The sequence below is a fragment of the Carassius gibelio genome, chromosome A8 (assembly GCF_023724105.1).
Source record: "Carassius gibelio isolate Cgi1373 ecotype wild population from Czech Republic chromosome A8, carGib1.2-hapl.c, whole genome shotgun sequence".
Classification (NCBI taxonomy): Eukaryota; Metazoa; Chordata; class Actinopteri; order Cypriniformes; family Cyprinidae; genus Carassius; species Carassius gibelio.
Window position 1 is genome coordinate 6,959,822 of NC_068378.1, and position 12,992 is coordinate 6,972,813.

The window sequence follows — 12,992 nt, forward strand, 5'->3', positions numbered from 1 at the left end:
GCTCTCCAGGTCAGACTGTGTTATTGTGTGTTTATATTGTCAGTAGGGCCACCTGGTGACCAAATGGCTATCTACATCCCAGTGTGTTTCACATAACTACTTGGGGGTTATTTCGAGTGTGTCTCTATGGGCCTTTAGTTATTGGTTATTTGTTGCATTATCATGCATAATGAGGTATTTTCACCGACATTGTTGTGACCCCAAAAACTATTTTAAAACTTAGTAGCATTATTTTTTGACAGGAAAATCATCTTATAACACTATAACAGAGATATTGGTCACATTTGGATGAATAAATAAGAAGGGCTATACAGTTCAGATTGTGATATTGATCACTGCTATGAAATCTGTTCATTAGTAAGTGTGTCTCAGAATGAGTGAGCGGCACAGTTTTGTCTACTACACATACTCTAGCTCATGGTGTTTTCAGCAACTGTCTCACTGTATGAGCACATGAACACATGAGCTTCATCTCCAGAGCTGCTCTGAGTGTCCCTTCACAAGCAGGTCACGGTTTCATTTGATAAAACTGTTGTCAGATACACACAGGTTTTCAAAATAAAGGTTTAGAAAAAAATTATAATATTAGAATGTACAGTTTATTATACAGTTATTAAAACATTGTATTTTAAGGAATATCACACAGTTTTTAATCTATGTTTTAATGTAAACCGTAAACCCCTGTTGTGCTGCACTTTGTGTTCCAAAAAAATTAAAGTAAATGTTCAAATTTAATTGACAGTTTTATATATATATATATATATATATATATATATATATATATATATATATATATATATATATATATATATATATATATATATATAAATTTGTGTTAAATCATAAAACAAAGTAAAAAAAAATAATAATAATAACATTTATATGTATGTGTGTGTGTGTGTGTGTAAAATGGACAACACAGAGTTTACGAGGGGAAAAAAATCATTAAGCACTATTTTTGTTACAATTATTAAATTGTTAATGTTCCATGAATGCAATTGATAAGACACCTTATTAAAACTGAATTAAACATTTAAAATGGAATCCAAAAAAAAAAAAAAAAAACATAACAGAGAAATAAAAACAGATTTCATAGATATGTTGCTCAAAACAAACCAATATTTTAGGCGTGTGTGCAATTTCTTTTTACTAAACGGTCGCTCCGCTGTGACAGTAGTAGACCTGAAAGAGAACACTTACCAAAACAACATAGTTGTGTTTGTTTTGGCACATTCTGAACACAGCATCCAGTAAAATCAAGCGTTCATAGAGTATGTTGTGGGCCTCATCCACTTCTGCCACCATTCTCACTGCCACCTTCTACCCATCCTTTGTCTTTACATATTTCCTTTGCATTCCCTAATCTTATCTGTACTTGGTTGATGTCTTCTTGTTCTGCACCTCTCTCTCTCTCTCTCTCTTTCTCTATTCTCAGTAATCTCTTTCTCTGGTAACTCTTCTTTCTGTTCTCTATCCTTCTCTGTTCTTCACGCTTGCCCTGTGTCCTCCAGACTCTTTGGTGGGACAGGATTCACTGTTGGACGGGCCACTTCTCTCTCACCCCTCCACTGGGGGTCTAATTCTGGCCTCATCACCCTCATCTCTCCCTGCACCATCTATGGACCAGTTTACCACTACTGCTTTGAGCAGTGGACCGTACCACCAGGGTAAGAAACAGATGCACGATCACCTCAGTGGCATGTCGTGTAAGTAAATTAAAACCCTGGGATGACACTGATATGCAATGTTGATTTTACACGTTCTGTGTTTAATTGTCAAAACACGCATTGTGTTTTTTTTTTTTTTTTGCATGTTTTCACAATGACTTTCTCAACCCAGCAGCAGAAATAGAAACCAGTTTGAATTAGCCTGTGAAATAAAAAACAATTTTAATTTGCCGAACAATTAAACAAAATAGCCTACATGCGGAGTCAAATGATGAAAATTTGTGCTTTGTGCTCAGAAAAGGCCTTGACGAATTAAGCACTCCTTACCTGCTCTTGCTTATCTAAACTCATCACTCTCTTTTTCCATCTCTTAAACCTTCTCCCTGATCTCTTTCTGTTTTTGTTTTCTCTCTGCCGGTCTGCTGTGGCACTAACCTCATTCCTTCAGCCTCTGATCCAGCTCAGCTGCTCTCAGTCTTCCAGTCCTCTGAGACTGGGGACCAAAGCTCAGACAACCAGTTTGACCCAATTCCAGTGCTTCTCTCCAAAAGCTCCAGCCAAGGTAAGGGAGATTCTGGAAGAGCGCACATGCATCCAAGTGCAGACGTATGTTTGTTAGACCCTGGCTTTGAGCTGTGAAATAGAATCGGACACGCATGATTTCACTTCTGCATTACAAACTGTCTTCGCCCTGTTTCGCCCCAAAATCAAAAGAAGAAAAATTAGGTCATTGTGACATTTATTTTGCCAAATTCTCAATACTGTAATATCTTAGATTGTTGTCATGGTTTATTCTTTGGTCATAACGACCTTTTACCCATTATTGTCAATGGTTATTCTCATTAAAGAAAAAAAATAATGTTTACATTAATTATTTCACTTTTTATTTATATATATTTATTGTATGGGCAATTTGGGTCAATTAGATATATTTTTTTAAGTAAATCATACTTTTAATCAGCAGGGATACATTTAGTTGATCAAAAGTGACAAAAAAAACATAATGTTACAAAAGATGTTGGTTTCAGATATGATGCTTTTCTGTTTCTGTTTCTATTCATCAAAGAATAATTGCTCCCCCTTTTTTACAAAAAGTTCAAGCAGCACGGAGGTTTTCAACATTTTACTGTATTCTTGATCAAATCAAACATAAATTAAGAATAAAATAAAATATCTGACAGTGCTGTATATATTTTCTGTTTATTTTACTTCCTTGTAATGAGCGTTTGAGGGAAAATATGCCTATAAAAATACTGTTAAAAAAGGAGAAATAAAACTGACTTTTTGCACTTTCTTTTCTTTTTGATTTTGGGATGAAAGATGACTTTCAAGTTAGAAATTCAAGTAAGTGGGTTTCTACATTATAAACTGAACCTAAAATGTAATCTATGATCTTAAAGTAGCATTACAGCGAATAGAATTCACCCCTGAAGCTTTTTTGGGCCTGCCATGCTCTTTAAAATATTCTGCTATTCCCACACATGATCCTTACTTTGATGCTGCTCTGTTATCTTTTAGCGTTTTATGCTTTCTCTTTCCTGCTATTCATCTGGTTTTTGCTTTTTCTCTTCCCTCTTTTCTTTTCTCACGCCTCATCCCTCACTCACCCTCCATCAACATCTTCTTTTCGTCCTCATTCTTTCCCACATTTCTCACCTCCTTTCCTTTCTCTCTTTTTCTCTCTCTCTTCCTCTTTCCGGGATGTTCTAGGTGGTCATTCGCGCAGCAACAGTGGCAGTTCTGAGACCAGTCTGCCCTCGCTGGCACGCTCCCTTCTGCTGGTGGACCAACTCATCGACTTGTAGAAAAAACAGAGAGAGGGAGTTTAGAAACCTGTTTTAAGTAGTCGCATAAACCCTGTCCAACCTGTTGAGTGTCCTTGCACATATTTTCCTTTGACGTTTCCTTTTCACGTTTTCTGTATGTTTCTCTTCTGCTGATCCATAAACATGCTCATCACTCTATCATTGATTTATGCTTCACACTTCAGGGTTTTAAAACATGCATGAAATGTATGACTCCGCTTAGTTGAAAATCAGTGATCAATAGATTTGGAAAATTCATAATCGATTTATCTTTCAAAATAAAACCATATTCAATGACAAGTAATGCAGGAAGGGAATTGATTTCATTTCAGTTGAAAGGTTTGAGGTTGGTAAGATATTTAAATATTTTTTAAAGGAATCTCTGATGTTCACGAAGGCTGCAGTCATTTGATAAAAACAGGGTGAAAACAGCAATACTGTGGAATATTATTATGGTAAAGCTGAACTTTTTCCTTCAGAAATCATTCTAATATGCTGATCTGCTGCTCAAGAAACTAATTTATTGTTATTCGTATTGAAAACCAGTTGTGCTGCTTTCAAAATCAGCATAAACCTTTTGCACTAGGGTGGAATTTAAGCTTATAAAACATTCAAAATGTAATGATTTTCAACTAGAACTATATTTCATATGATTTATAATGTCTTAGCAACATGTCACTGTGCAAGGATGTAAATGTTTAAAGTTGCCATGTTATCATACCTTTACCTCCCATTTGGTTAATTATAAAAATGAGAAATTCTTTGACATTTCAAATTATACATGAACTACAGAAGAACTAGTGTGATGCACAAAATGCATCAATATTTTTGAGAAATTTCATTTGAATATATAATGTATAATATATAGATATAGATATATAATTAAATGTATAACAGGATTTACCAGTATGAATTAAATTAATACTAATAATAATAATTATTATTAATATTATTATTGTGTGTTTAGGATAATTGTAATGAATAAAAAGTTAGAACCGCATTTATTTAAAATATATATTTTTTGCAACATTATAAATGTCTTTACTGTCATTTTTGATCAATTGAATGCATCCTTGCTCAACAAAAGTATGAATTAATTTAAAAATAAACAAATAAATAAACAAAGTCTTACTGACCCCAAACTCGTGTATGGTACTGTAGAGCATGCTAGCAGTGTCTAACATGTTTGAAGTCATTGCAAGTGTATTGTAGGTAACACACCACAGTACCCAAAGAGGTCTATGCCATTAAAACAGAAGTGTAAGCATTCACACACTTATGCAGAGTATGTTCAGGTCCTTAAAAGTGGTAAAGTTAAGGTTTACATTATTAGATTTAGTGTGTCCTGCAAAGTAGCCATGCAGCATCACAGATTAGCATATAAACTGCTGTAAATAAACACTTGTTGAGGTGTTTCTCTTTGCGGTTATTATAAACAGTCACATAGCTGTATTTATCGCTTGGATTCAGTCCTCTGTGATGTCTTTCATCCCCTCATTTATTTTTTTTCTGTCATTCGGTCTCTTCTCCTTAATTCATTCCTTCTTTCACTTGTTCATTTAAACCCTATGCTTCTGTTTTTTCTTTGCTTTTTGCTGTCTGACATTCATTGTGCCCTGTGCTACCGTTATAGTGTACATTTAATATTTATAATTTTGATCCAGTTGTGAATTATCCCCTGTAACGACACATTTAGATGAAAAGGAAACATATTGAGGGTAAATCAGGCTGTGATTGTACAGGATAAATGTACAAACTGAGAATCTGTATAAATGCATATTATTCTCAAGATAAATGTAATAATGTAAAGATTATTTATCTGTATGTTAGAGCACAAAGTGTCAGTTGGAATTTCTTTCTGTCTGTGTGTTTCGTCATATGAAGGCTATTTTGGATAAACTTGAATATACAGATAGAGACTATCAGAGTTCTGCGGTTTTGAAAAGATTCTGTGTTCTATTACATTTCATCTATCAAGTTCGAAATGATAAATGTGAATAAATATAAGCTGTTCCAAAACCTCATGGGCTGTGGCGGTAGGCAGCATTTAAAGGCGTTATTTATTTTTATTCATTACCTCCTCAAATAGCCTCTAGCTGTATTTTGAATCTAAACCTAAGAGATGTGTTTGTAAGTTTTCTAAGTTCACTTTGAGTAAATGTGTTTAGACCGAGCCTATGACGGACTGCTCCTCCTGAGGTCTGGTCTACAGTGTGACGTTCACCAGAAATGAGAGATTCAAATAAAATAATCAATGATACATTCTGGAGTTACTGTCACAAAATTAGTTGTCACTGAATTGTGTTTTTCAACAGGCAATACAGATACTTTTGGAAATCAGGATATTGCAACAAAGAATATAATTTCTCCTAGTTATGCCGAAATATTACTTTATTTTTGAGTAATTGTGATTCTGATTTGCAAGTGAATTGTTCAACTGAATCAGTTCTTTTGTGTTCAGACTAGTGGTGGGCATAGATAATTTTTTTAATCTCGATTAATCTCACTGTAACTTGGAATTCATCCAGATTAATCTAGGTTAAAATGGCTCATTTGAATTCTGCCGAAGGCGTTCAGAATATGTGTACTACCCAAATAAAATAATGACTAAAAGTAACGTTAAGTCTTTGAGAACGGGTTTATCAAGCTAGGTGGTGCATTAAAACAGGAGCTCATCTCCTGTTTCCAAAATGCATCACAAACTGCTTGAGAAAGCTGTAAACTAATTCCACATTTCACGAGGTGCAAACAACCTTACGTCTGCTTCACACATAATCCGTCTGCAATCCGATTCCAGCGTTCACCCGGTTGCGGTCCGTCAGTGCGTTCCTGGACCGTTTACGTACCGAGTAGCGGACTGCAAACGCGTCCAGTGTGAAAGCACAATGAGTATGAGTCCGTGTTGCTCCTGCACCACAGACGTAACGCACACAGACTGCATACGCACTGCAGACGGATAATGTGTGAAACAGGCGTGCGTCTTGTCGAGGTTTCCATTGGGAAGCTTCTTTAAGAAAAAATTTAAGCAATCCCGGCAGCATCTTAGCTGCATGCATGTTAGCACGTCACGTTTGATGTGGTCATTTCACAGTAGGCATACACACAGGTTTAAAGACTCCCTATCGATTCGGCTAGGTATTCATCTGCGCAAAAATATCAAGGTGAAAGTCATCATAGCTCGTGTAGTATAGACCCAGCTCCCAACCCAACTTTGAGAATAGATTAACGGCGATATTTTTTTTTTTAACTCCCGATACGAGTCTCCTGTTAACGTAGCACGTAAACGCCGATAACGGCCCACCACTAGTTCAGACTGGTTCATAACTGGGGTGTGATTCCCAAAAGCATTGTTAGCCAACTATGGTTGCTAGTTACCAACAGTTCAGAGTTTCCCGAAACCATACTGTAGTTCCAATGAATATTCGCAAACAGCAGTGCCACAGGCCTTGACCTGTGGTTACATGCATGAATCCAACATCAAATAAAGAAAAAAAATAAAGAGAAAGATTAATTATCAAACAGTCCTCAGATGCCATGTTCCTGAGAAAGTGGAGTAAACTTCAAACTGTATGAACAACATGTTGATCCTACAGGGGAAAAAAAAGTGTACACCAGTTACATACTGCATGTAAACTTGGTTTAAAAATTAATGCCTTTCAGTTGTTTTTGTGTAAATTAACTATATAAAGTTTTATTTTGCAAAATATATTACTGCGCATGACGTCAATATTAACAGTCCAGTATTGTTGAACCAGCATGGTTCAAACCACAGATGTGTGAACATGTTACTACTGTTTTAGGAAAACTAGCTGAAACTAACTACATAATTTCTCCAATGCTGCATCGTATTTGTTTTATGGGAAACACACCCCTCAATAGATGATTTGCTTTTGTCTGAATCAAATGAGAATCAATTATTCAGTAATCACAAATGACTTGAAATGTTATGGAAAAGTGATAGAAATTAATTGACAAAATGAATTTTCTAGAAAGCAGGGCATAGATAATGCTGATACTAATACTTATAATCCTAAATAATGACAAAATTAAAAATGTGATATTGTAAATTTCTGAAATGAACTCAGGATTTTATCAAAAATAAAAAGTTGCCAACAGAAACAGCTTAATATTTTTCAGGTTAACATTTTCTTTTCATTAGCTAAACAGTTCTAGTATCAATCGGTTCAAATATCTCAAAATATTGGCCTATATATTGGTATATCACTATCTGCAGGTGTCAGACATGACATTGACTCTTGACGAATCTCTGCAAACGCAACATTTACCAACAATCAATTGTAAAACTATACAAAGCTCAATAAGAAAATATGTCTGTCTGTACTATATGTATGACGTTTGGATTTTCATGATTAGATGTGTGGAAGCAGTAATAAAACAGTCATTTCTTTTGAGATATAACTGCTTATAGAGTATACCTAAATGTTGTTTTGTTAAATGATTTGAGTTATTGTTTTGTTCAAAGCTTGTGCATATGTTGCATTGGTAGAACATTGTTGTGTAATATTCAACCCAATCTCATGAGAAAATGTAACCCTTTTACAAGCTGCCGATTTACTATGAATTTTGCAGTGTGATTCGTTTGATGCAAACGTGCAATTTAAAATGTAGGCGTGAAGATCTACCTTAAATCTAAGCAACAGTGGGACGTCAGCAAATTATAGAAAAAACATAGGGTTGAGTAAAAATTAATACAAATTAGGTAACATTTCACCAAATCGTAAAACGTGACATTATGAAATGTCATGAGATTGAGTTGCCGATATTATTTTATTGTGATTGTTTCCCCTCTTCCTCCCTTGCTTGTTTTAATGTGGCTGACCTATGCAATCTGATTTCAATTCTCATGTTACTCTTAGATATGCACCTAGCGGTGTGGCTAAGTAGTCTGATGTCTATCTTGTTGTAGTGTGTATTAGAGCGCATGTCAGGAGAAAATAATGACGATAACAAAAAAGGTCTTATCTATACTGGAATGCTATTGTGTTATCCATTTTTTCCTTCTGTAGCCCTATCTTTTATGCGCCAATGAAAATGTTAAAAGAAGGATGTTGAATAAAAGTGTCGATGGGAACAGATAGTTGTGTCCTAGTCTGTGTTCATGGATTATCATGATTCTCATTATCATGCCACATTCAAATTCTGTGACTAAATGTCATATTTTTTTTTTTCCTTTCACACCTTTTTAAGCAAGATTTTTGCTTAACTTTTTATTTTCTTGGCCAAATCTAAACAAGCTATATGACTAAACACTACTTGGATCACACTGAAAACCCTAATAAGTTGACCCAAATGATGACTATATCATCAACAACAAGTAACCAATATGACCTGATCACATTTTTTCTTGCATTTGTGTGTTTTAGATAGCAAGAGAAAAAGTAATGTTTAAGAAATCAAGTCCCAATTAAACCAAACACTCATCTCCATCACGGTGACTTTACTAAATTTTGTCTTTTCAGTTAAGCATTTACTTCTTAATCTCTGTTAAATCTCAGTATTTTTTATAAAATGAAGTCAAACTGGTAAGTGCAGATCTTGAGAGACAGACAAAATGAAGCGAGACCTGCCTTTTGTAATGATCTACCAATCAGTGCATTAGTTCTCTTGTTGCCAGGCAGAACTGTGTGCATGGCCAATCACATTATATAAAGACCAGACTGAGCCGTTTTAATAATTCAGTATTTTGAGTTGACAACTCTAGAAATCTTAAGTTTACATATTTTGTATGTAAAGATGTTACACAAAGGTTTTTGATTTATGGACCCGAAATGTAACGTCTGGTCAAGATTACTTAAATATTTAAGTAAAGACAACATTTGGGTGTACAGTGTGGTCCTGTTGTGCAAAATTAAACTTTCTAACTTTAAGGATGAATATGCCCATGTTGTGATTAAAATTAACTTAACACACACTGTCCTGATTAATTATTATAACTTCCTGTTCAATGAGGGATTGATAGTTAGCTTACATGAGCATGCCAGTTAAAGGCTAATTTTAAATTTTGAAATATTGCTTTTATCAAAATATAATTTTATGTGACCTCATAAACAGCATGCATTCAAAATGTGAGGCTACTGAATTTTGAATTCCCTACAAATGAAAATCCTGTCATCATAAACTCCCCCTCGTGCCATTTCAAACCTGTATGACTTTATTTCTATAAAAAACAAAGATATTTTGAAGAATGTTTGATCACCATTGACTTCCATTGTGTGGACAAAATAACACTGAGACTTTTCTCAGAATATATATTTTGTTTATGTTCTACTGAAAAAACTGAGTCATACACACGAGGGTGAACAAATGTTGAAAGAAATCCCCCCCCCCCCCCCCCCCACATCTTAGAGTTTTGCACTGCATCATATGTTCACACTTTTCAAATCAATTCAATATCTGCACAAGTGTTCAAGCTTTAGTTTTAGTGGCATTTCTCATATATTGAGCAATTTGTCCTGCCTCATGAATGCTATTGTGTAAATATTTTTCACAGATTTTTCACAGATACTGTCACATTTTACACCGATTAAAACTGATGCATTAACTAATTCTTAGTGTGCCGCTGTATTAATCCTGAATTTAATGCCAACCATTTCCTTCTTCATGAAGGTAAGACTTCCATCATGTCTCTGCTCTGATCTCAGTTCAGTCTGTGTTTTCTGTAACCTCCTTGTTTCCATGGCTCTCAATGCTTATTAGGGTCATTTGTCTATTGCTAGATACATCAATAACTAAATGGAAGTGGGAGAACACACTCTCTGTCTCTCTCTCTCTCTTTCTCTCTCTCTCTCATTAGACTTCTGAAATTTCTCAGAAATGTGTTTGTTTTATTGAAAGGCTAATAGTGACAGTTTGTGGAAACAAGTTTGGTGTTTGTCAGTGGTAACTGTCATAGACATTGACTGTTTGTGGTATTAGTTAGTACTGTATTTCTGTGTATTATACTGTAGTGGAATGTGCTTTATTTGTGCTTTATTGCTTCATTGTGTAATCATCTTGTAGTGGAGTGTGACAGAGGACTCCCCATTTTTATATTCACTTGTTTAAAGTCCTGTCATTTACTCACTCTTATATTTTCCCAAACCTGTATGACCTTTAATTCTATGGAACATTCTGAGAATTATTTTCCCCCCATCCAGTGGAAGTCAATTGTCACCAAAACACTTTGGATACCAACGCTCTTCAGAATGGCTTTTGTCTTCCACCAAAGAAAGTCATACGGGTTTGGAATGACATGGGGATAAATGATGACAGAATGTTGATTTTTGGGTGAATGTTGCAACAATTGTCCCCGATAATGGCTGCAAAAATAGATGATTCTGGATATTCCAATCTTTAGTTTTTTTTAATTCTGTGTATTTCTAGAAGGTCGCAGTTTTTATTTTAAATACTTTTTGGTCATAATCATTGATTGTTCAAAATGATCCTCCTGCTATTGAATTCAAACTCTAATGTATTGGTGAAAATGTCATTAACTATCAATTTCCTTTTTACGGTTTTCTGTTTTGCAGAAGCCAGAGGCAAGAGTGTTGGATATGGATCGCTTTTGGAGGGAGGTGACCTCGAGAACCCTTTGGAGGAGGGCTGTCTTCATTCCAGCGATGAAGACGATGGAGAAATAGAAGTGGGGAGGTCACAAGCGAGTGGCGAAGAAACGCCAAGTCTAGACTGCAGTGGCTCCAGACCGTTACTTCAAGACTCGGATGACGACGACGACCAAAGTCCAGCATCTTCCAGAAACCTCCAGATGTCTTCCCAATCCGAGGAACCAGTTGAAAACAAGTCCTCTTTGGTTTCTCAAAACAACTCGCAATCACAAGCCCAGCATTCAGGTGCAGATCCGAGTGCCGACGTCTTCTCCAAAGCTCCGTTTCGAACCGGACAAGACGTAGACGCCGATGGGGACGTGTTCGCCAATGCACCTTTTCCTCGCCTTCCAGCTCAGCCTCGACAGCCTGATATTTTCCTCCAGGCGCCCTTTGGTAGGAAGAAGGAAGCTTCTGGAAAGGTTTACACCAATTCAAGATTTTTACATTCCCATCCGAACTCTTCCCTTGACCAGAGCATCCTCGGCCAAGTGAGCCCTCTGCCCTTTCGCCCCCAGGCACTTTCTAAGTATTCCCGACACTACGAAGAACCTGTGAACACAGACCCTGAACACAGCTCTGTGACGTCTGAGGTGACCTCTGCTGACCCATTTGTCTCGGCACCCTTCCACCTTAAAGGACGTCAAGAGAAACACTGAGGGAATGGCATCTGTGAAACCGGACCGTTCTACTTTGGCCCCCTAAATGATTCAAGCATAAGATAATGAAATGCTGTATACTTAAGTGTAATTTATTCAAGAATGAAGCACATTTATGGCCTCTGGTGGTCTATCTCTGGGTCAGCGTTTGATTGTGATTGTGATCTTTTGCTACCTCAGATCATTCTCATGCTGTTGAGCTTCATTTCTGTCCTGTGTATGTACCATGTCCACAGAAAACGGATTCAGCAAGAATTATTTCCACTATTATGAAATGTTTGTATTATTCTCCCATCCTTTTACTGATGGTTTTTCCACTATCACTAGCAGAGTCACACATCCTGTCCAATGATAATAAAATATATGTAATAAGTTTGATTTTCTCTCAGAAAACACCGAGCGGCAACCTTGCGCTCTCTCTTGTGAAGCCAATAAGGAAGTGACTAAAACTGCAATTCATCGATTGGCCGTTTGAGGTTGGCTGCAAAAGGGAGTCAGTCCCATAGACTCCCCATGTTAAAATGCCCAACTTTACAGCAGAAAAAAACATGTTTACAGCCTGGTTAAAAAAATTATTTTGGGCTATATTGCTAATTTTGCCCTTCATGACAACTGTGAGGGGGTGATTTTTTTTTTTTTTAACTCATCCGTTTAAATTATATTAAGCCTTACAGTTCTGCATAATTAAGGGCGTGGTCACTTGAGTGACAGGTGGATTGCCGCTGCTGACAATGCCGTTGTGCTAGGTGGGCGTGGCTTCAGCAATCAGCTCCCGCCTTTCTGCCCATTTTCGATTATCCGGGAGAGTCGCGCGGTGACGCTCTGCCAAGATGGCGACGGCACGCTCTGCACACTTTAGGCTTCAAAACCGCTATTGAGGAGTCTATGGGTGACGTCACGGACACTACGTCCATATTTTTTTACAGTCTATGGGACACACACACAAAATTGTCAGCTTCCACTGGGCTATGAAAACACCTTGACAATTTAAATTAATTATTTACCTTCAGGAAGAAATGTCCAGGTCATATTTCACCCCACATTTGTATTTTACATATTTTAAGCACCATTAAAAAAAATTTAAATTGTTACTTTTTCATGACAATTTCCCTCCAAATTCTTTTTACTATAATATGCAATATAAATTGTTTTTATTTTCACCTTTATGTTTTTTATTTATTTATTCAAATCGGTATAAATTCAGTACAAGAACACTACTGTCATGTATACTTTATATTTTAAAATAATAAATATGTG

The 12,992-nt window shown here is 36.1% G+C and overlaps 1 protein-coding gene across 10 annotated transcripts in view; it reads left to right on the forward strand.

Moving 5' to 3' along the window:
* LOC128018253 (AP2-associated protein kinase 1) overlaps positions 1–12,107 on the forward strand; it is a 45,471-nt gene extending 33,364 nt beyond the window's left edge. For 4 of the 10 annotated variants that reach the window (XM_052603653.1, XM_052603646.1, XM_052603647.1 and 1 more), the window contains 3 exons: positions 1,512–1,667; positions 2,116–2,229; positions 11,002–12,107. In XM_052603653.1, coding sequence (XP_052459613.1) covers positions 1,512–1,667; positions 2,116–2,229; positions 11,002–11,735 — 1,004 coding nt within the window. In that variant the 3' untranslated portion in view covers positions 11,736–12,107. Of the gene's footprint in view, positions 1–1,511; positions 1,668–2,115; positions 2,230–3,377; positions 8,571–11,001 lie in introns of those variants that run through there. The other 6 variants (XM_052603652.1, XM_052603654.1, XM_052603655.1 and 3 more) reach the window with 3 other exon arrangements.
* Positions 12,108–12,992: the final 885 nt, after the last annotated feature.